At 36.9% G+C, this 16,638-nt stretch overlaps 2 protein-coding genes across 4 annotated transcripts; both read right to left on the bottom strand.

Annotated features, from left to right (window-relative positions):
• Positions 1-315: 315 nt before the first annotated feature.
• Positions 316-3,452, bottom strand: LOC18600695 (ferredoxin thioredoxin reductase catalytic beta chain family protein). Its single transcript, XM_007031296.3, has 6 exons — positions 3,220-3,452; positions 2,693-2,805; positions 1,947-1,996; positions 1,754-1,825; positions 709-769; positions 316-593 (listed from the first exon to the last, which is right to left on the bottom strand). The coding sequence occupies exons 1-6, from the start codon at positions 3,314-3,316 to the stop codon at positions 549-551; spliced, it is 438 nt and encodes a 145-aa protein (XP_007031358.3). The 5' UTR covers positions 3,317-3,452; the 3' UTR covers positions 316-548.
• A 5,407-nt stretch (positions 3,453-8,859) lies between these two features.
• On the bottom strand, positions 8,860-15,711 carry CFM2 (CRM family member 2). Of its 3 annotated transcripts, none has more exons than XM_018120200.2 (14): positions 14,871-15,711; positions 13,678-14,206; positions 13,471-13,601; positions 12,306-12,620; positions 12,068-12,224; positions 11,608-11,900; positions 11,315-11,374; positions 11,148-11,204; positions 10,984-11,070; positions 10,485-10,733; positions 10,168-10,399; positions 9,702-9,832; positions 9,372-9,607; positions 8,860-9,280 (listed from the first exon to the last, which is right to left on the bottom strand). In XM_018120200.2, the coding sequence occupies exons 1-13, from the start codon at positions 15,558-15,560 to the stop codon at positions 9,398-9,400; spliced, it is 3,141 nt and encodes a 1,046-aa protein (XP_017975689.2). In that variant the 5' UTR covers positions 15,561-15,711; the 3' UTR covers positions 8,860-9,280; positions 9,372-9,397. The 3 variants fall into 3 exon arrangements, with proteins under 3 accessions (XP_017975689.2, XP_088661572.1, XP_017975690.2); XM_088805446.1 differs by having other exon boundaries at positions 8,860-9,283; positions 14,871-15,707; XM_018120201.2 differs by having other exon boundaries at positions 10,168-10,396; positions 14,871-15,706.
• Between the last annotated feature and the right edge of the window lie 927 nt (positions 15,712-16,638).

The following is a 16,638-nucleotide window of genomic DNA, read 5'->3' as shown; positions in this document are numbered from 1 at the left end:
ATTTCTCCGAATAAAGGCAAACATTATGTACGGAGAGAAACACAAAAAGACTTGCTCACTTGCCAGCTGCCAATGATACAACAAATTTAACACTTTGATTATTCCATAATCATGTTTGCAAGAGTAATCAAAAGCCACAGTTGTCTAAGGATGGAGACTTTGGCACCCAAAATTAGAACAGCTTTTAGCATTCAATAATTTGAGTAATGATTCAAAATACATCACTGAAGTTTATTGCCAGAAGGATTCCAAAAATTCATGCAGCAATTTTAGAACTACGATTGCTATAAGGAGTTGAAGCAAACCAGAGTAGGCTGCACCTGAACAAGGCTCATGAAGGAGGTTAAAAAACATAGATACAAAGAGTAGACTACAATTCTAAATTACAGGGGAGGCAGGCAGTAAAGGGAGGAAAAAAGAATAAAAGAGTTTATCCCCTGTTGACATGCAATTATACATAAAAATACACCCTCTGTTGGTATTTCTTCTTTTTTGGGGCCACATACAAGTTATGATTGTTTAGAGAAGTAAATTCTAAATGTCAAGCGCTACATGTTTGCTGTTGTTTCCTTGATTTCTTCCGATGTGATGGACTGCACAGCAAGAAAACATATGCATGTTGTTAGAGCAAAAACCACAACAAACATCCGCTATTCATATGATGCTTGTAAGTCCCGTGACAAAAGATTTAGTAAACCAAATAAATACCTGATCCTGGCCAGCAAAATCATTATCTGGAGTGAGAAAGAGCATGCAATGACATTCTTTCCTGCCAAGTAGTTGTAGGAATAGAATATGAGAACTTAAATTACATTAATGAAATTAACATTAAAACTGTAGATTCATCCAAACTAAAATATCTGAGCTGATGATATCCTTGTTCTCAAGCTGCAATCAAGCAGCCAAACAAGATTTTTTTACTGTTGTCATTGATATTATGAACTGCAAACTTTCAACCCATACAACAACTTGCCTCGCTAGAACAAAGAGCATAGACACCAAGTAGTTCTCATTACCATTACTTTTTTTTATTTCAAAAGACCGTGTCCCTTTGGAAAATGAAAAGTTTAGCTTGAATTTCTCATTATATACTTATGAATGCAAGAAACATCAGTATGCATACACAAATCAGACAAAAGCCAGAATAAATACTTAACACCCTTTGCCATAATATTAAAGGTGATACAACAGGGAATCTCATCTTCTACGGACAATATCAACTTTACCACAGATCTGCTTTAGTTTGCAGCAAGTTTCTTGTTCAATTGTTTATATGTTAGATGAGATTCGGAAATATCCTTGGATGTTACTTTCATATTTTAGAAAATTGTCCCTCTAATGGCCTGATGATAGATTTTCTGAGTCATTAAAGATCATGGAAATCCTTTCCTCACTTAATACCTTCAATACTCACCTACCTGCTGAAAGTGCTTTAAAATCAATCTCAATCATCAGAGATTAAAGTTGTGTTCTTAGTTTCACAGAAATAACTAAATAGTTCTCCAGGAAAGCTAGTTCAACTTCTTCCACCAAGTAAACAATCAGCAAGTTAACAGTGCAGCCATTAATTATACAAGGAACCTTAAAGGTTTTATACCATATAACACTGACACTGGCCAACTAGCAAAAGGCAGGTATCATTCAAGCCTTCTAGGATGAATCAAAAGATCTTTCTTCTTCCCATACAGCTCTTGCATTGAAACAAATTTACATGAGGGATATAAATGAAACTATGTTGCGACAATATATTTACCTCTCTCTCATAGGAACGCATGGGCAATTCCAAAAGCCTTGCCCTACCTCAGCAGCTTTGTCATCATAATGCCTGTAATACGTTGGTTTTACACTTAGAAACATTATTAAATTGGCTATAAACATCAGGATATGTGAATGTAATAGAATAATAATTCTGAAAAAGAGAGAGGGATCATGGAGGAAATATTTACCTACAAGGGCAGAGTGGTGCACCCAACGTGTCTTTATGCTCGGCCAATCCCTGTTCAAATATTCAAAATGAGATTTCTTGAACAGAACAACTCATAAATATTGTGAAGTTCTAAATCCTCTAGTTGTGCTTGCAATCAGTTGGAGCTTTGCAATTGGAATTCAGTCCAAGTGAAAATTTTCCTTACTAGTTTAACCTTAGAAGACAACATACAATTCCATCCAATTACAACCTAAGTTCACCAACTCAGAATAACTAATGCTTCTGCTAAGAAGGGTTCAGGATAAAATACTAAAGGATGGACTTTTTCTAATTATCCCTCCAAAGATCTCACTTAATGAAGCCATAACTAGGCAATGGCCCTTGAATTTTGGTGCTAGCGTATTAAATTTTGGCACACGGCAGCGTATACAATAGCTATAACAAATTTTAAATATTTCTTTGCTCAAAGGAATCTATTGCAACTGAAACAATGTGACATGGCTTCGATCATCAACCATACTCACCTATTTTAACATGGATTTATATCCAACTCAAAGACTTTTCTAATATGTGAGGCTTTTTGAGCAGCAATATTAGCAGAAACGCCAAAGGGCGTATCCTATCCAATTCAGCCCTTTGAATGCCTCATTTAGGTGGGTCAAAACTGGGTAATGTCTCATATCTGAAGATTTCTAGAAACCGAGATGCAAACAAGAAATGAGAATATGCAGTTAAATCTGAAATGAGCAGAATGTTAACGAGTACCTTGATTACAACAGAAGTCACTCCCTTATCCATACAGAAATATGTTCCTGACCGACGTGCATACTGCTCTGAGAATTTCCTCATTATTTCCACAGATTTCTCTGATGGTTCCACTGAAATAAAAAACCGAAGAACCGAAAAAGAAAATCATCAAAAAGAGACAGACTTTAACTCACATAATCACACATCATCCAGACCCCGTGAATTATTTCAAACAAAAAAACGAAAAATCCAGCTCCAATTCATCAAAAACAGCATCAAATTCAAGCTAAAAAGAAGGAAGAAACTTTAACTCATCAACATTCAAATCCCAAGAATTATATCAAAGAAGGAGACCAAAAGCCCAACTCAAATTCATCAAATTCAAGCTAAAAACAAAAAGGAAGAAACTTTAACTCATCAGCATTCAAATCCCAAGAATTATCTCAAAGAAAAAGACCAAAAGCCCAACTCAAATTCATCAAATTCTAGCTAAAAATGATTATACAAAACTTGGGTCTTCATTAAAAACAAGCAAACGTTATTACCTTTAGCTCTGATAACAAAGCGGTGAAGGGAAGTTTTAGGAGGGCAAAGAAGAGATGAAATGCCTCCAAAGTTACAGGAAGTTGCTTGAAGAGTCATGACTTTACTTGGCTAAACTGCAACAGAAACTAAACCACCTCTCTTTTTTTGAGTATGTGAGCTGGGTTTATCAATTGTTTGTTGTTGCCTTATAGTTTTCAGATTTTTTTCTTTTCTGTTGGTTTCTGCTTCGATTGAGTCATAGGATTATTTGATTTTAGTTTTCTACATTTATTTATTTATGCTTTTCTTTTTGGAATATTTTTTAAGGGCTGTGTACCACTCGTTGTAAAAATATCAGCCAACAAATTGCGCAAACCACTCGGTTTCATTCTGCCTCTTTGATTTTCCCAGATTTTTGGGCCCTGTTGGGCTGTCCTATGGTAGATACGTATTAGTTTGGTTTGGTTTACTTCTTGGATGGGATCAATGTCCACTGCCATTTTGCGTAGTACAAGTTTCGAAACTTGAGCTTTATTTCTATTGAAAAAGATAACCCAGTCATGATGGTTATGAATTTGGCTTATAATATATAGTCTTGATGATTATAATTAGATAATCCAATACTTGAAGAGTAACAACCCCACTAATCAGTAATCACATGGGATAATTAGATTTTGCGTGACTGTTAGCTGGACATGCCCACTAACCATTATCTCAAATGCTAACAATATTGCTCCAGCCTTGAACTGCCAATACTCAAACCTGGCTAAGCTTTTCTTGCTTGTTTAGCTACACTCAACCAAATCCATCGCTGTTCTTGTCTTCTGGGTGGTGCATGAATAGCCAGGTCTTCTCCCTCATTTTTACCACCTTCATTAATTCAAACAATTCGACACTTAAATCAATCCAGTTCTATAAAGATCTCTGAACAAGGAAGGACTAATTTGTAATGTTCATATTGTTTATTAGGAAATTCCACATCTTTGTTGATGTAGTTTAACTTGTAATATATAGAACCTTCAATCTTGCAGCAGTTTCGCAAGAAAAGTTCTATGAATGCAACAATTAGTTTCAGATGCTGGGCAAATTTGCTTGTGTAGTACAGTTACAGTACTCTATATTTTTCTCTTTCCTTTTCTTTTCTTAGTGGGTCAAGTGAAGGGTTATATCACAGAAAAGGAGGGATGGCTTACGACATGGGAACCATGCACGGCCACCATAAAGTAGAGGTAACCCACCAGCCACCAAGGGAATATGGGAAAAAGGAGTACAAACGATCAGCAACTCCCCCTTTCTAGCCCTTTGGTGCCCCTCATTGGGTTCATTCATTTCTTTTAAATGGTTAATAATATTGGCAACTTTCAAGGTAAAGAGTTGATCATTTGTAGACCCCGTCTAGACCTCTCTTTTGCGCCTCAGCATGGTATACATTGGGCAGCTCTCCGGCGACTCTTCATCCCCACAAATGAAGGTCTCGAGGCAAACAATTCTTCCAGTTAATTCACTTTAGTAGATCACCCAAATTTAGTTTCAAAAGTGGTGTAAGTCTACGTCAAAATATTAATCATTGGTACTAGCCAATTAATTATAGATGATCACAAAGAAACCAAAGCTCATGCATGCACTTGAAAGAGGGGGAAATGATTTGCTTATTATTCGATTGTAGTTATTGTTTTTGTGCATAATTTTGCATGACTAGCCATGTTAGTGATGACAATGATATTAATATAATCTTCATGCAACAAATTAAAAAAGAAAGATAGCCTTCATGATTTTGATTTTGATTTTGGATTAACCTCATGTCTAAGAAGAATAACAGATGCATATGGATTATAACAAGGAAAACAACTGGGACAATACTCGCATGGCCTCTGCAGCTGGCCTGAACCCTCCTTTGCTCTTTAACAGTTGTTTGTAACACCTGACAAACACCCCATGTACCTTACTAGTCGTCCCATATCAGACCTGATATAGATATCTAGTGACAAGTATTCTCTCACATAAACACCATATTCATCCTTTACAGTCCCTTTACAACCCCCTTAAATATATACATCGCTGGATCAGTAACACTAGACATAAACAACATACCAGCAACCCTTCATTGTAGCATCATTTAACCAGGAAAAACCAGATTCATACCGTTAACAACATCAACATAAAGCCACAAAGTCAAGCCTTTTTAAACTTAATGTAACAAGATGCAAAATGATGATTATCCACCGGATTAGAAAGCTTTGGGGATCTAAGTTTCCGTTCATGTACTTGATATACAATGTTGCAAGGGCGCGGAGTTGCCTGCAATATCTATATGCGGCTAATAACCTGAACCCATCATCAAACAACATTTGAATGTTGTGCCAAGTTATTAAGAATAAGTTATATGTTGACCAAGGCAAACTTTTCCTAGTAAGAAATAAGTATAATTAACGTAACAATACGCAATTTACAGACTTACACGATAACATATGGATCTCCTCTTTGATGGAGAAGAGTGAAAAAAGCCATAATTAAGGGGACAAAATTATCCTATACATGATATTGGAACTAACATAATTTACTAAAGATAGTATATATATATATACGTATCTTATTTCTCCTAAGCCCTAATAAAGTAAGAAATTGATCATGCTAATCCAGACAGACATGTATTATTCAAAAAAAACTTACAACAATAACATCATAAGCAATTGTAATATGTTAACCTTTTCCAAACTCATGAGAAAATCAAGGGGAAAAGGTACTACATGTGACGGAAATTAGCTCCCATAGCAGTAAACTGCTTCTAGAATAGCTAAACAAAAGAATATTTATATCACAAGATATATCTTATTTAACCAATATGAAGGTTTTCCTAGTTAACAGTTTGTAAGTGTTTTTGTTGCCTTACAATAAGACTGAAAAAGCTAAATAGTACTTTTGCTTTTAAGTCCAAGACTTCTACTTCAATGAACAATTCCTTAACGAAAGTTAAATCCTTCAAACTTGAAGGTATTATAGCATCTCATATAGAGAATAGATGGATTCTACCAAACAAAAAAGAAACAAGTTGCGATGAGAAGATATCTTCTGGAGTAGATAACCACGTCATCCAAGAGTTAATTTCTACTCCTATTTACTGTTTACATAAACATCATACACCCAAAAGAAAGAAAAATAAATGCATAAAAACAAGTCCAATGCTAGCAAATGAATGTACAGTTACCTTTGTTTTTGTCAAGATCTTATTGCAAGCTCGTGATGTGAGGTTAATCATAAGATTACGTCCTAAAGTGGTATACTTTTAGGTTTGTAAGTAAATTTTAAAAAGATAGACTTGGATGGGGACAAAGATATATGAGTTAGAAGCTTGAACTGTAAACCCTAATACAAAAAAAGAAAAAAGAAAAAGAAAAATAGTACATTTTCAGTTATGATAATTAAACATGGTAGATCTGCTTGACAAAGCCATTTCCATACCTTACTATCATGCTCTCAAGTCTCAAGCATAGCAAAAGCACTTCAAATATTTCATGTAGTTGAAACTTCATATCAATATTCCTATACTAAAAGATTAGCTTGGAAGAAGCAGAAAGTAAGTTAAAAAGACATTGATACGTAGAAACAAGAACAAAAGCGAGATCTCTTACAGAACATGGTGAAAACACACAAGTTTCCACTCCTTAGTTGTCTGCAAGTACCTAACAAGAAAACCATACAAACTAAAAGCTAGTAGTAAATTTGCTTTGATCTAGCAAATCTTTCGGACCAAGATGCTTGATTCCCCCAAAAAGTGAAAAAGAAAGACTTGGAAAGTCTGAAAAAGGAGCAGGAGAAGAGAAAAGACCGATCACTCAAAACCAAGAACAAAGCTCAAACAAGAAAGCTAGCTTCAGGGTCCTTCTTGATTTGCTTTCTTCTTGATCTCCTCCCACTTGAAAACACATGTCCTTGGATAGCTTCTTCTGATATTTTTTTTCCTTTCCTTTTCTCTTCCTTTTTGTTGCCTTGTTTTTTTTTGTTGTTGATGAAATGATGACATGCTTTGAAGATTGTGGAAGGTTATGATCATAAAAGGAAGTGGGGTGGTGTGGGAACAATGATGGCGATGGAGAAGATAGAGAGAAAGAGGACATGATGATTGCTGTTGGGGCTCTCTCTTTTCTTTCTTTCTCTCTCTCTGTGGCGTTGAAAGAAAGAAAAGAAAAGAAAATTCAAGGTTTTTTGTGCTGTCCTCTTTCTCTCTCTCATCTGACAAAAGAGAGAGAGAGAAAGAGAGGGATAATGAAACCCAAGACCCCTTGGAATAACATAGCCATCAAGTTTTGAATTAGATTGTCTGCTCTAACCCTACATTTAACTAGCAAACTAGGCCAGGGTTAGCAAATATTTTCCTGATGGCAAATCGATTACTGTGTATAGCAAACTAGGACAGACTACAAGAATGAATAATTAATAACATGGTTTTTATTTCACATACAAATGATCATAAAGTAGGCTATTGTTTTATTAATTGATACATATATATAGGTTTGAATTTTTAATTTTAATTCCAGAATAAAAAATGTTGACTGATCAATTGATATACCAATCACATTAAACATGTCCTTCATGGTTATTTTACTAGCTTGGCAATGAAGCATGTTCCACATGAAGACTGTGAAAGTTTAGACAAATTAATGCTACTCTGAAACTAGATGTGTACTGTGTTGAGGGCAAAAGGTTTATGTATTCATGGCCCAGGAAAAAATATTTACCAGGGCAAGTTATTTCATGATTTTCTGAGCCAATCTTGACAACTGATTTTTCTTGGTATCCTCCTGTACTGCCTTCTGAATATTCACCCTTGCTTATGTATTTTGGGGTAAGATTTCATGACCCTCATTCAACACAAGAAAACAAGAATAATCATGATGTTATCCTGTACAATTCTGCTTGTGTGCAGAAACACAATTGAAAATCAGGTGACCCTATCAAGCAACTTTAAATTAAATTTCTCTGGGTTACAGCCAACAGATGTTACAATCAATCAGAAAGTTAATATCTCAAAGTTCAAATTTTCAAAGATGTAGTTAAAAGTGGCCATTGGGGTGCTGAAATCTCGGAAATATTATATACCAGTAATCAATATTATTTTTTCCTGACGGGTTCTTTTAGCATTTTTCAATGTTCAAATAGTGTAATTATTGGATATTCACTTTAGCCCTTATTCCCAGAGACTGATTGATCACCTTGTGCAGCAGAGGGCAATGAGCCTGCAGGAATCTGGAAGTTTTGTATTGGGAAATGGTTATTTAGCCTTGGTAAAGTTAATAAGGTTGAAAAAGGAAAAGAAATACTAAAGTTTACTATTGCTTGTACAGTGAAGAGAAAATTTGGACCTGATTCACACTCACCGTTCAAAACCGATTACTGGTGGCCTCATACCAAAGGTAATTCGATTAACTGCTAATCAAAGTGGTAACTTAACTTTATTGGCTCCTACTAACGTGGTCAAAAGAAATTTTTCCGCTGAACTTGTTGAACGATCACTTTGTCAAATATATAGGAAGCTTGATGCACGTACTTGGTGAAAAACATAACAAAAGCATGCAGAATATGGCATAAAATCATATTCAAAATTGAACAGCCAGCTCATTTAACACCAAACAAGAATTGAGTCACGAGACCATGCTTCAAGGTGACACACTTAGCAAGGGTTTTTCTCATTTTCTGAAAATAATACTTACAAATAAACGAATTTGACAAAGCCTTGGACTACACAGGACGGAAAGAAGACTAATTCACTGCACAAGAACAAGTATCGACCCTATCCGTTATTGACTTTATGGACAATGGGACATAGAAAAGATCCCTAATGTTGGAGCATTGAGCGAGATGTCAACATAGCATTTACTTCTGTTATGTAAGTGACAAGTGACAGGTTTGAAAGCAGTGGGAACACACTGACTTATTTGAAGATGTAAGCTCGCAGTTCTGTTCCTCGATGAACACAACTGAAGAATGAAGAGAGGAGCATCTAGACAACTTGATACAGACAAGTGTCCTTACATTGCAATTGGAAGAATTATGTCTATATCTGCATGGTACTCCGAGAACCACCTGCTAACAGTTATTGCATAACAAGATATCAATGACAGGCGTTCAAATATTTAAAGTCTGCATAATGAAAAATTAACTAATCCGGTATTACCATTTTAAACCTCAAAATCCAGCAAATCAAGTTGCCTCTTCCTCTTGCTGAAGTTGCAAGCCACATTCAAGTCTGATTGCAGCAATAAGCTCAGGGGATACAGCTGGCCGATTCTGAGCTAATGAATCTTTTGCATTCCTATTATCACCACGGCCTAGTTCATCTCCAGCACCCCAACCTCTGTACAGTATGACTTTGCTAGGTTCCTGAGAAACTAGAACTGCACCTGTGGCTTCCTGTGAATTCAATAAAGACGATTGCTCTCGTTATAGATATAATTTCGTTTCTGGCACAAGGGGTAAATAGAAGTTAGAATCTGAGAGTGCAGACCTGCAGCTTTAGTACCACCTCCTGCACAGAAGTCCCTTTAGCCCTCCCTTTCACATTTACTATAGCAAGAGGATGCTTCTGAAAGTGTGCCCTGATTGCTTTTGCAACACCAGTCACAATGTTGCTCCTCCCTAAAAATAGAGAAGCAACACCAAAATAAGTTCCCATGATCACCATGAAAATAAGTTAGAGAGATAGAGAGGGGTGTTCAGCATTTGCAACCATGAGTTTGAATTTTGAATGTCACTTCAATATGCATGTAGATATATCATGTTAAAGCAAGCTTTGGATGAAAATGCAGTTAAGTTATGCAGATTAAAGCTAGCACCTTTATCCAAAAAAAAAAAATACTAAACACATGGAGCTCTAACCACTGCAGCTACTTGCCATAAAGTTCAAGCATTAAAAACCACAGGATAATCAGTAATGAGGGGAAACTGAAACAATAGAAGTCAGTAGTAATCACCAACTGCAAGCACAGGACGTTTCTTCATCTTAAGAGCTTGCTTTCGTAAGAGAAGTCTGTCTTTGTTAGAAAGGAAGTTTGCTGTTGAAGCCATCTTATTTGACACATTTTCAACCGCTGATGAAATTGAAACATCCAACATGCTGGCTGATTCAACCAATGATTCCATTGGCCCATTATTGGAAACACCATGCTCAGCATTAATAGCACCAGAATCGTCTATTTCTTCCTGCTTTAAACAATATATGCCATCTCAGATGAGAAATATCAAGAATTTAAGAATATTAAGATGACAGGGAAGGAGCTGCACACATTACCATTAAGTTATCAGGGTAGGATGTGTCAACCATTTCAACTTGAGTATGCAAAGCCCTCAGTTCAGTTGCATGACTTTTTCTGTTCACAGATTCTGCTGAAAACTCAGATTCCGTTTTATGATTCTCAAACCCATCATGTATTGAAGATGGCTCCATAAACTCTTGTTTAGAGGGTTGGCGAATACTTATTGTAGCAACCATTTTATCATTTTTCATGGATGTTGACTCAGATCCATCTTTGTCTCTAGACTACAATAAACACATCAAACACCATTCCAGATGTTATATAAACTAAATGCATTTAAATTACAAAAGAGAGTCTCATACATTCCTAAATGACATTAGTGCACTAGCAATCACTGCAAGGCTAAGCAAGGTGTTCATGTGATAATGTATAGTTAACAATGAGGGCATGACATAAGCCTTGAAATGCAAATTTAAAACAACAGTTAAAATGTTTCCTTTCGATTTTCACACATTACAGAGTTAAACTACCTACCTCTACATGCCCTCCCGAAGATGCAGGACATTCAATAACTGATCCTGTGTATTCGACTGACTGCAAGGTTTCCAGTTCCTCTTGGACCTTCATTGTGACAGAAATGTGTCAATTGCTAGAAACATAAATCCACTAGTGTAAATAGCAAGCATGATGTAGCTCACCAGTGGCAAACTTGATTGCTCAACAGTTTGCATGCTGTTTGCCTCCTTGTCTACAACCTTCGTCAAAGCAGTGATACACAGTTCATATCAATTGATTGGATGCTTTTAGGATATAAATGAAAAAGTAAAAAACTGACCAATAAAAAACCATTTTGTGACTAGCTTACCAGTTGGTGTTCCAAGTCATTTACGTTTCTGGTAAGGTTCAAAATATGTAGTTTCAAAGACTGCAAAATCAACATAGAAAAAGAATAAGAAGCTAAAGCACAAGGGGAAACGTTGAAAGGGCTATCTACAGTCAAGCAAATCAAGAGTTTGTCCCAGAATGATATGTACAATTCTCGTGAAGGTGCATTTTTTCTTTTCCTTCTCCTCCAGTCTTTTAGGTCTTTTTTCCTTTGAGGCTGCAAACTGTATATAAAGTAGTAGCAAGCATACATGGCAAGATAATCAATTTTACCTTACGACGCTGTTCCTCTAGAGAGCGCTTCATTGCCTGTCTCTTAGTAAGAAGTGTCTGAGGTCTCAGAGAAGTAGGCCGCTCATAGTTCTTTCCACGATAAACAATGATTGCATAACCCTTACTTACTCTCTCCACAGCCACCAATATCCCACCACTTTCTGCCTCTAACATCCGTGCTAGTTGATGAACAGCTTCAACATTTGTCTCCTTAGAAATTATCTTCACTAGTTCCCTGTACTTCCAATGAAGATGCATGTTTTCAACTGTTCCATCAAATACTCCCCGTCTACCTAAGCACAAATGAGAAAAAGCAAATCAGATGTGCTTCTGCAGGAGTTAGCTAGACTAATAGGTAGGCATCATTTCAAAGTGCCCTTTATATTGCCTCCAGGATAAGGAAAAAATATTGGACCCATTATTTCAAGATAAAAAGCTTACACTAAAAGGTCTAACTCACCCAATAGGAGGAAGGGCTTCATTCTCAAGCCAACCTTCCTAAGCATATATCTTTCTTCTTGAGTTATACCCTCTTTATCAATTTCAGATTGTTGAGGGATCTCTGCCTGCTCCAGCTCTGCTAGAAGTTTTTCTGCCTTTGCTTTCTTCTCCAATGCCTGTAGTGGAAGAAATGCCACATATATTAAAAATGATTTCACCAAAAGATCAACCAAGGGCAGCATCTTAGCAAATAGTACCATAGATAACTTCACGTCAGTCTTTCTAATGGCTGCTTCAGCAGACTTCATGTTTTTTGGGTCACCAAAGAAATTGCTTCTTTGATCCTTGGCACTATTAATTTTACTTTCAGAGCCACTTTTAGTATCCTCAACAATGACCTCCTGTGCAGTTTTCTTTGATTTACTACACTCTGCACCCTGTTTCTCCACATGAATTACATGCCTTCTCCGCTCTTCTATTGCAGAAGAGACAGCAGAAGGCAGGAAATCTTTTCCCCTATATAAGACAATGAAGTCCTTATCTCGTGAGAGCAAAGTTCCTCCAGTCAGCCACTGAAACAAAGTACTTTTGATTAATAGATGGCCATGAAGAAAATTACTACACTATAACATATTGCAATAATTAACTATAGCATATAGGTTCAAAACATAAATTTTTTATTCTCCCTTTAGATTAAATGTGCTGTTATGTAATAGGCCAAAGCAGACCACTGGGCAACTTCCATGATGGAGCTGAACAGTGACTTACAGTTAAGATTTTACTCAGCACAAACTTTAATCTGATATAAAATCTTATGTGTAGTTAAATTAATTAAGATATGTTGAAACCAACACTTCAAGCAATTGACGTCTAAAGATCTGGCCATATAGAGAGGCATGAAAAAATTTAAAAAAAAATAAGTGTTCAACCAGAAGAATATATTGATCAAATCACTAATCGGCATGTAGTTCAGTGGTCCATCTAAAACAGCATGGACATCACGAGAAAGAAGAATAACCTAGAAATTTTTATCTTTATGGGAGTTTAACATGCTTCCTGCCTTTCATTGGTATTGCAATGCATCAGAACATATGCTCTAGCCACTTTGTCCAATAACACATTGACCAAATGATGCAACATTTTTTGCGATGCTGCAGTAAACCAGTTGTGTGATGACTTTTTGAGGAAGACCAAATATATATGAATATTCAAAGTAAAGAAGTGCTTGAACTTCAATGAACATAAAGAGAATTTAACAATCTCTCCAATCACCAAGAGTGAACAATAATATATTTTTCAATTACTCTGTATACCTATCACTTGCCATCTATGAAACCAAATTTAAGCATTCAAACGGAATATTGCGTTTCAAGGGTGCCCAAAGAAAAGACAAAAGAGTAACATGTACAAGTTATCACTAACCTTTAACTCTTCTGCCATCAATTCACTATTAGTGTTCTGTACTCCTCTCTTAACGGCAACTTTAGCAATCTCACATTTTTCCCAGTGCTTGACAATTGATGCAGCCAATCCCTGAAGTTTTCTATTTCTTCCTGATATGAACGGAAACAAGAGTCAAATGAAAATACACTAGAATTATTATACGTATGAATTAGAAGTCAAACTCACCTAACACAAAATGACAGGGTAAGGGTCGGCCAAGTCTTCTCAAAGTGGTCATTTCATCATTTGTCAGGATTGGCTTCACACCATAAGGAAGAAGGCGGAAAGGTCTCCTGTATCCAGGAATAATTGCAGGTAGAAGATCACCGTCAACTGGAAGAGGCTCATAACCCCACCAGTCTGTAAACCTTGGACCCAGTCCATCTAACAAGTGGTTAGCTTCTTCAACAAGTTCTGCCTCACCAGGCAGTTGAAATCGTACTCTACTTGGAGAACCAACACCTTGAACGATCATTGGTTTAGTCATTTTGTTGGTTGCATTTGGTATAGCAGTTTTTGCACTATTGATTTCAGATGAGCAGCTTTCTGTTTCATGGAGTTCCACATTATCCATGTTTGTATCTGGTGAAGCATTGGAAGAAGTGTCATCTGTTGCGATTTTATCAGCCAGGAAATAAGGATATCTGTAATTAGCTCCTCTATACAATATTATTTTACTTCCAGATCTCCAAACAACCAACCCTCCAGTCTTTCTCTGAGAATGTTACAACAAATCCAACATTAGGGTCCTATTCCAGGACACTGAGGAATAATTACAAGCTAAGGTTGATTTTCTGATGAGTTAATATTATTATATCAGGAGTCTGCCAATCATTTACCCAAATATAACCTCCTAAATGTGTGCCGATAAAGTGTTCATGACATAATTAACAACTGGACTGGAAATTAAACAGTAACATGGTGTCATGATTTATTACACTGAAGAGATTATTGAAACACAATTAACTGATGAAAAGTTTTTGACCTACAGCATTCCTCTTCCATTGCATCTCATTACTAACAGAATGTACCATTTGCAATTTCTTTTTCAACCACAGTCCCACCTTAATCAATCTCATTTCTTCATCTATCATACTTAAATTTAGTTAATCAAGTTAGATATGCACTGTATGTTAACAAACCATACCAAGCAAATACATATAGAAATCACCCAACATCCCAAGGGAACACTTCAGCTGTTAGAATTTGAAGCTTTCAACTTAAAAGTCTCATGACTTGAGAGATGCGAAAGGATTCCCCTCCAGTTTTGTAAACTAGACTCAGTTATTATTGCATTCATTCACATAACATAAAAACCTCAATGCAATAAAAAAGAACAACTCCAAAAGCAAAGAAAACAACCAAATCAATGAACAAACCTCCAAAACCTCATGAGTCCTCTTCATATTCATTTTACAAATATCCTCACAAACAATCTTAACCACCTCACTCCTTCTCCACCTTTCATGAATCCCATTCACAATCCCTTCCGTAATTCCGGCTTTCCCAAGCTTTAACTTCCTTTTCTCACCAATCCCCACGGTCCTCAACCGCCTCAGCTCCGCCGCCGACAGCTTCAGCTCCGCCAAACTTGGAACCGCCCTATCCTCCTCCTTCACCCTCCCCACTTTCCTCCTCTCCCTCTTCATTTCCCTAAACCTCGCCATCAAGCTCCCCGGACCGGAGCCTGGGTCCGGCACCGGGTTTTCCGGCGTGCTCCAGCTGGTGTCAATAGTATGACCAACCCGGTACTTGGGTATTTTCTCCGGTAAAGGGACAAAGATTTCTCCAGGGGAATCAGACCCGGACCCAGGTTCAGATTCAGGTTCTGGGTTTTGCGTTTCGGAGAATCCAAGGGAACGAAGCTTGTCAGCAATACGTTGGATGGCGGATTGAGGAAGGGTTTGATTTCCGGTTCGCTTTATGGAGCTCCGGATAACGAAAATTTCTTTGCGGGAGTTTTTGGGGGTTTTAGGATATTGGGAAGCGAGGATTTTGGCGGGTAAAGAGTGCGGAATCAGGGTTTTGGGTGGGAGAGAAAAAGGCTGCTGGTATAGAGGAAGTAACATGCTTTCATGGGTGAGAGAGAAACAGAGGAAAAACAGAGAGCAAAAGAAATGAGTAGCTCCTTTTTTTTTTTTTTTTCCCCCAAGGTGCTAAAAGAAGAGTGAGTTGTAAGAGTTCTACTCAGTATGGCTAACGTTAACTACAACTGTTTGAAGAGACAGGATTTTATCTAGTTGTCTTTATATAGGTGTCATGTCACGTGAGTCCTGCGTGATTATCTTTCATCCTCTTTTTTGGCGCCATTTTCTTCCTGTTAAGCTATGGCTCTTTCAGTTCGTTGCCACTCCAATGTACTGAAGGAAAAAAAAACGAATATTTAATTAATGATTGGCATACTGACTTTTTTTATTCTGATTTCACGAGGTTGGCATCCTAATAGATTTTTGCATATCAGGGGCCGGTTTCTTTCCTTATTTCTTTGGTTTTTCCTTTCCCTCTGTTTTGAATGATGACACGTTTCATTGGTTTCTACGTGGGCGCTGTTTAGGTATATGCTTACTACAGCAATGTTTAACAGGTTTCAGTGTGTTTGGTATGCCTGAATTCAATTGGTGACTGAGTTCGGATGATCATTGGATTGATCTTGCTTCTATTACTAGGCAATTAGAGAGCATTCACCTTATGCGCTAGCTTTTCCTCTCTTATGATTCTAATATAAACTACTTGTATCATGGAACCTATTCCCCAGGCTTCTTGCAAGGCAGATTTAGATACCTTTGTACGATTTTGGTTATTATTCCTATGTCCTTTCCTTTCCTTCTTTTGCTAACAAAAGGTTTTAGTTTTGCATATATGTATTATCAAACTGTTCCATATCTCATATCAAATATCCTCAACTACATACCTGATGAGAAACTGGTTGCTGCCAAAGTCAAGCACAAGCAGAAGATACTTCTGCCCAGAGTGCAGAGCTCAGCCACTAGAAGATAAGAAGAAGCACCTGCTGTTTCTTATAGCAGGATTAAAGAGAGTGGATTCCATTGCGCATGTTTAGATTTGAACTAGAAAGCTATGAACTTTCAAATTCACACAAAGCAGTTGCTAGAAGTACAAAGAACAAATCCGTGAAAATGCATCAGA

The sequence above is a fragment of the Theobroma cacao genome, chromosome 4 (assembly GCF_053813885.1).
Source record: "Theobroma cacao isolate CCN51 chromosome 4, ASM5381388v1, whole genome shotgun sequence".
Lineage (NCBI taxonomy): Eukaryota > Viridiplantae > Streptophyta > Magnoliopsida > Malvales > Malvaceae > Theobroma > Theobroma cacao.
Note: the sequence above shows the minus strand (reverse complement) of the source record. Positions and strands in the feature narration are given on the sequence as shown.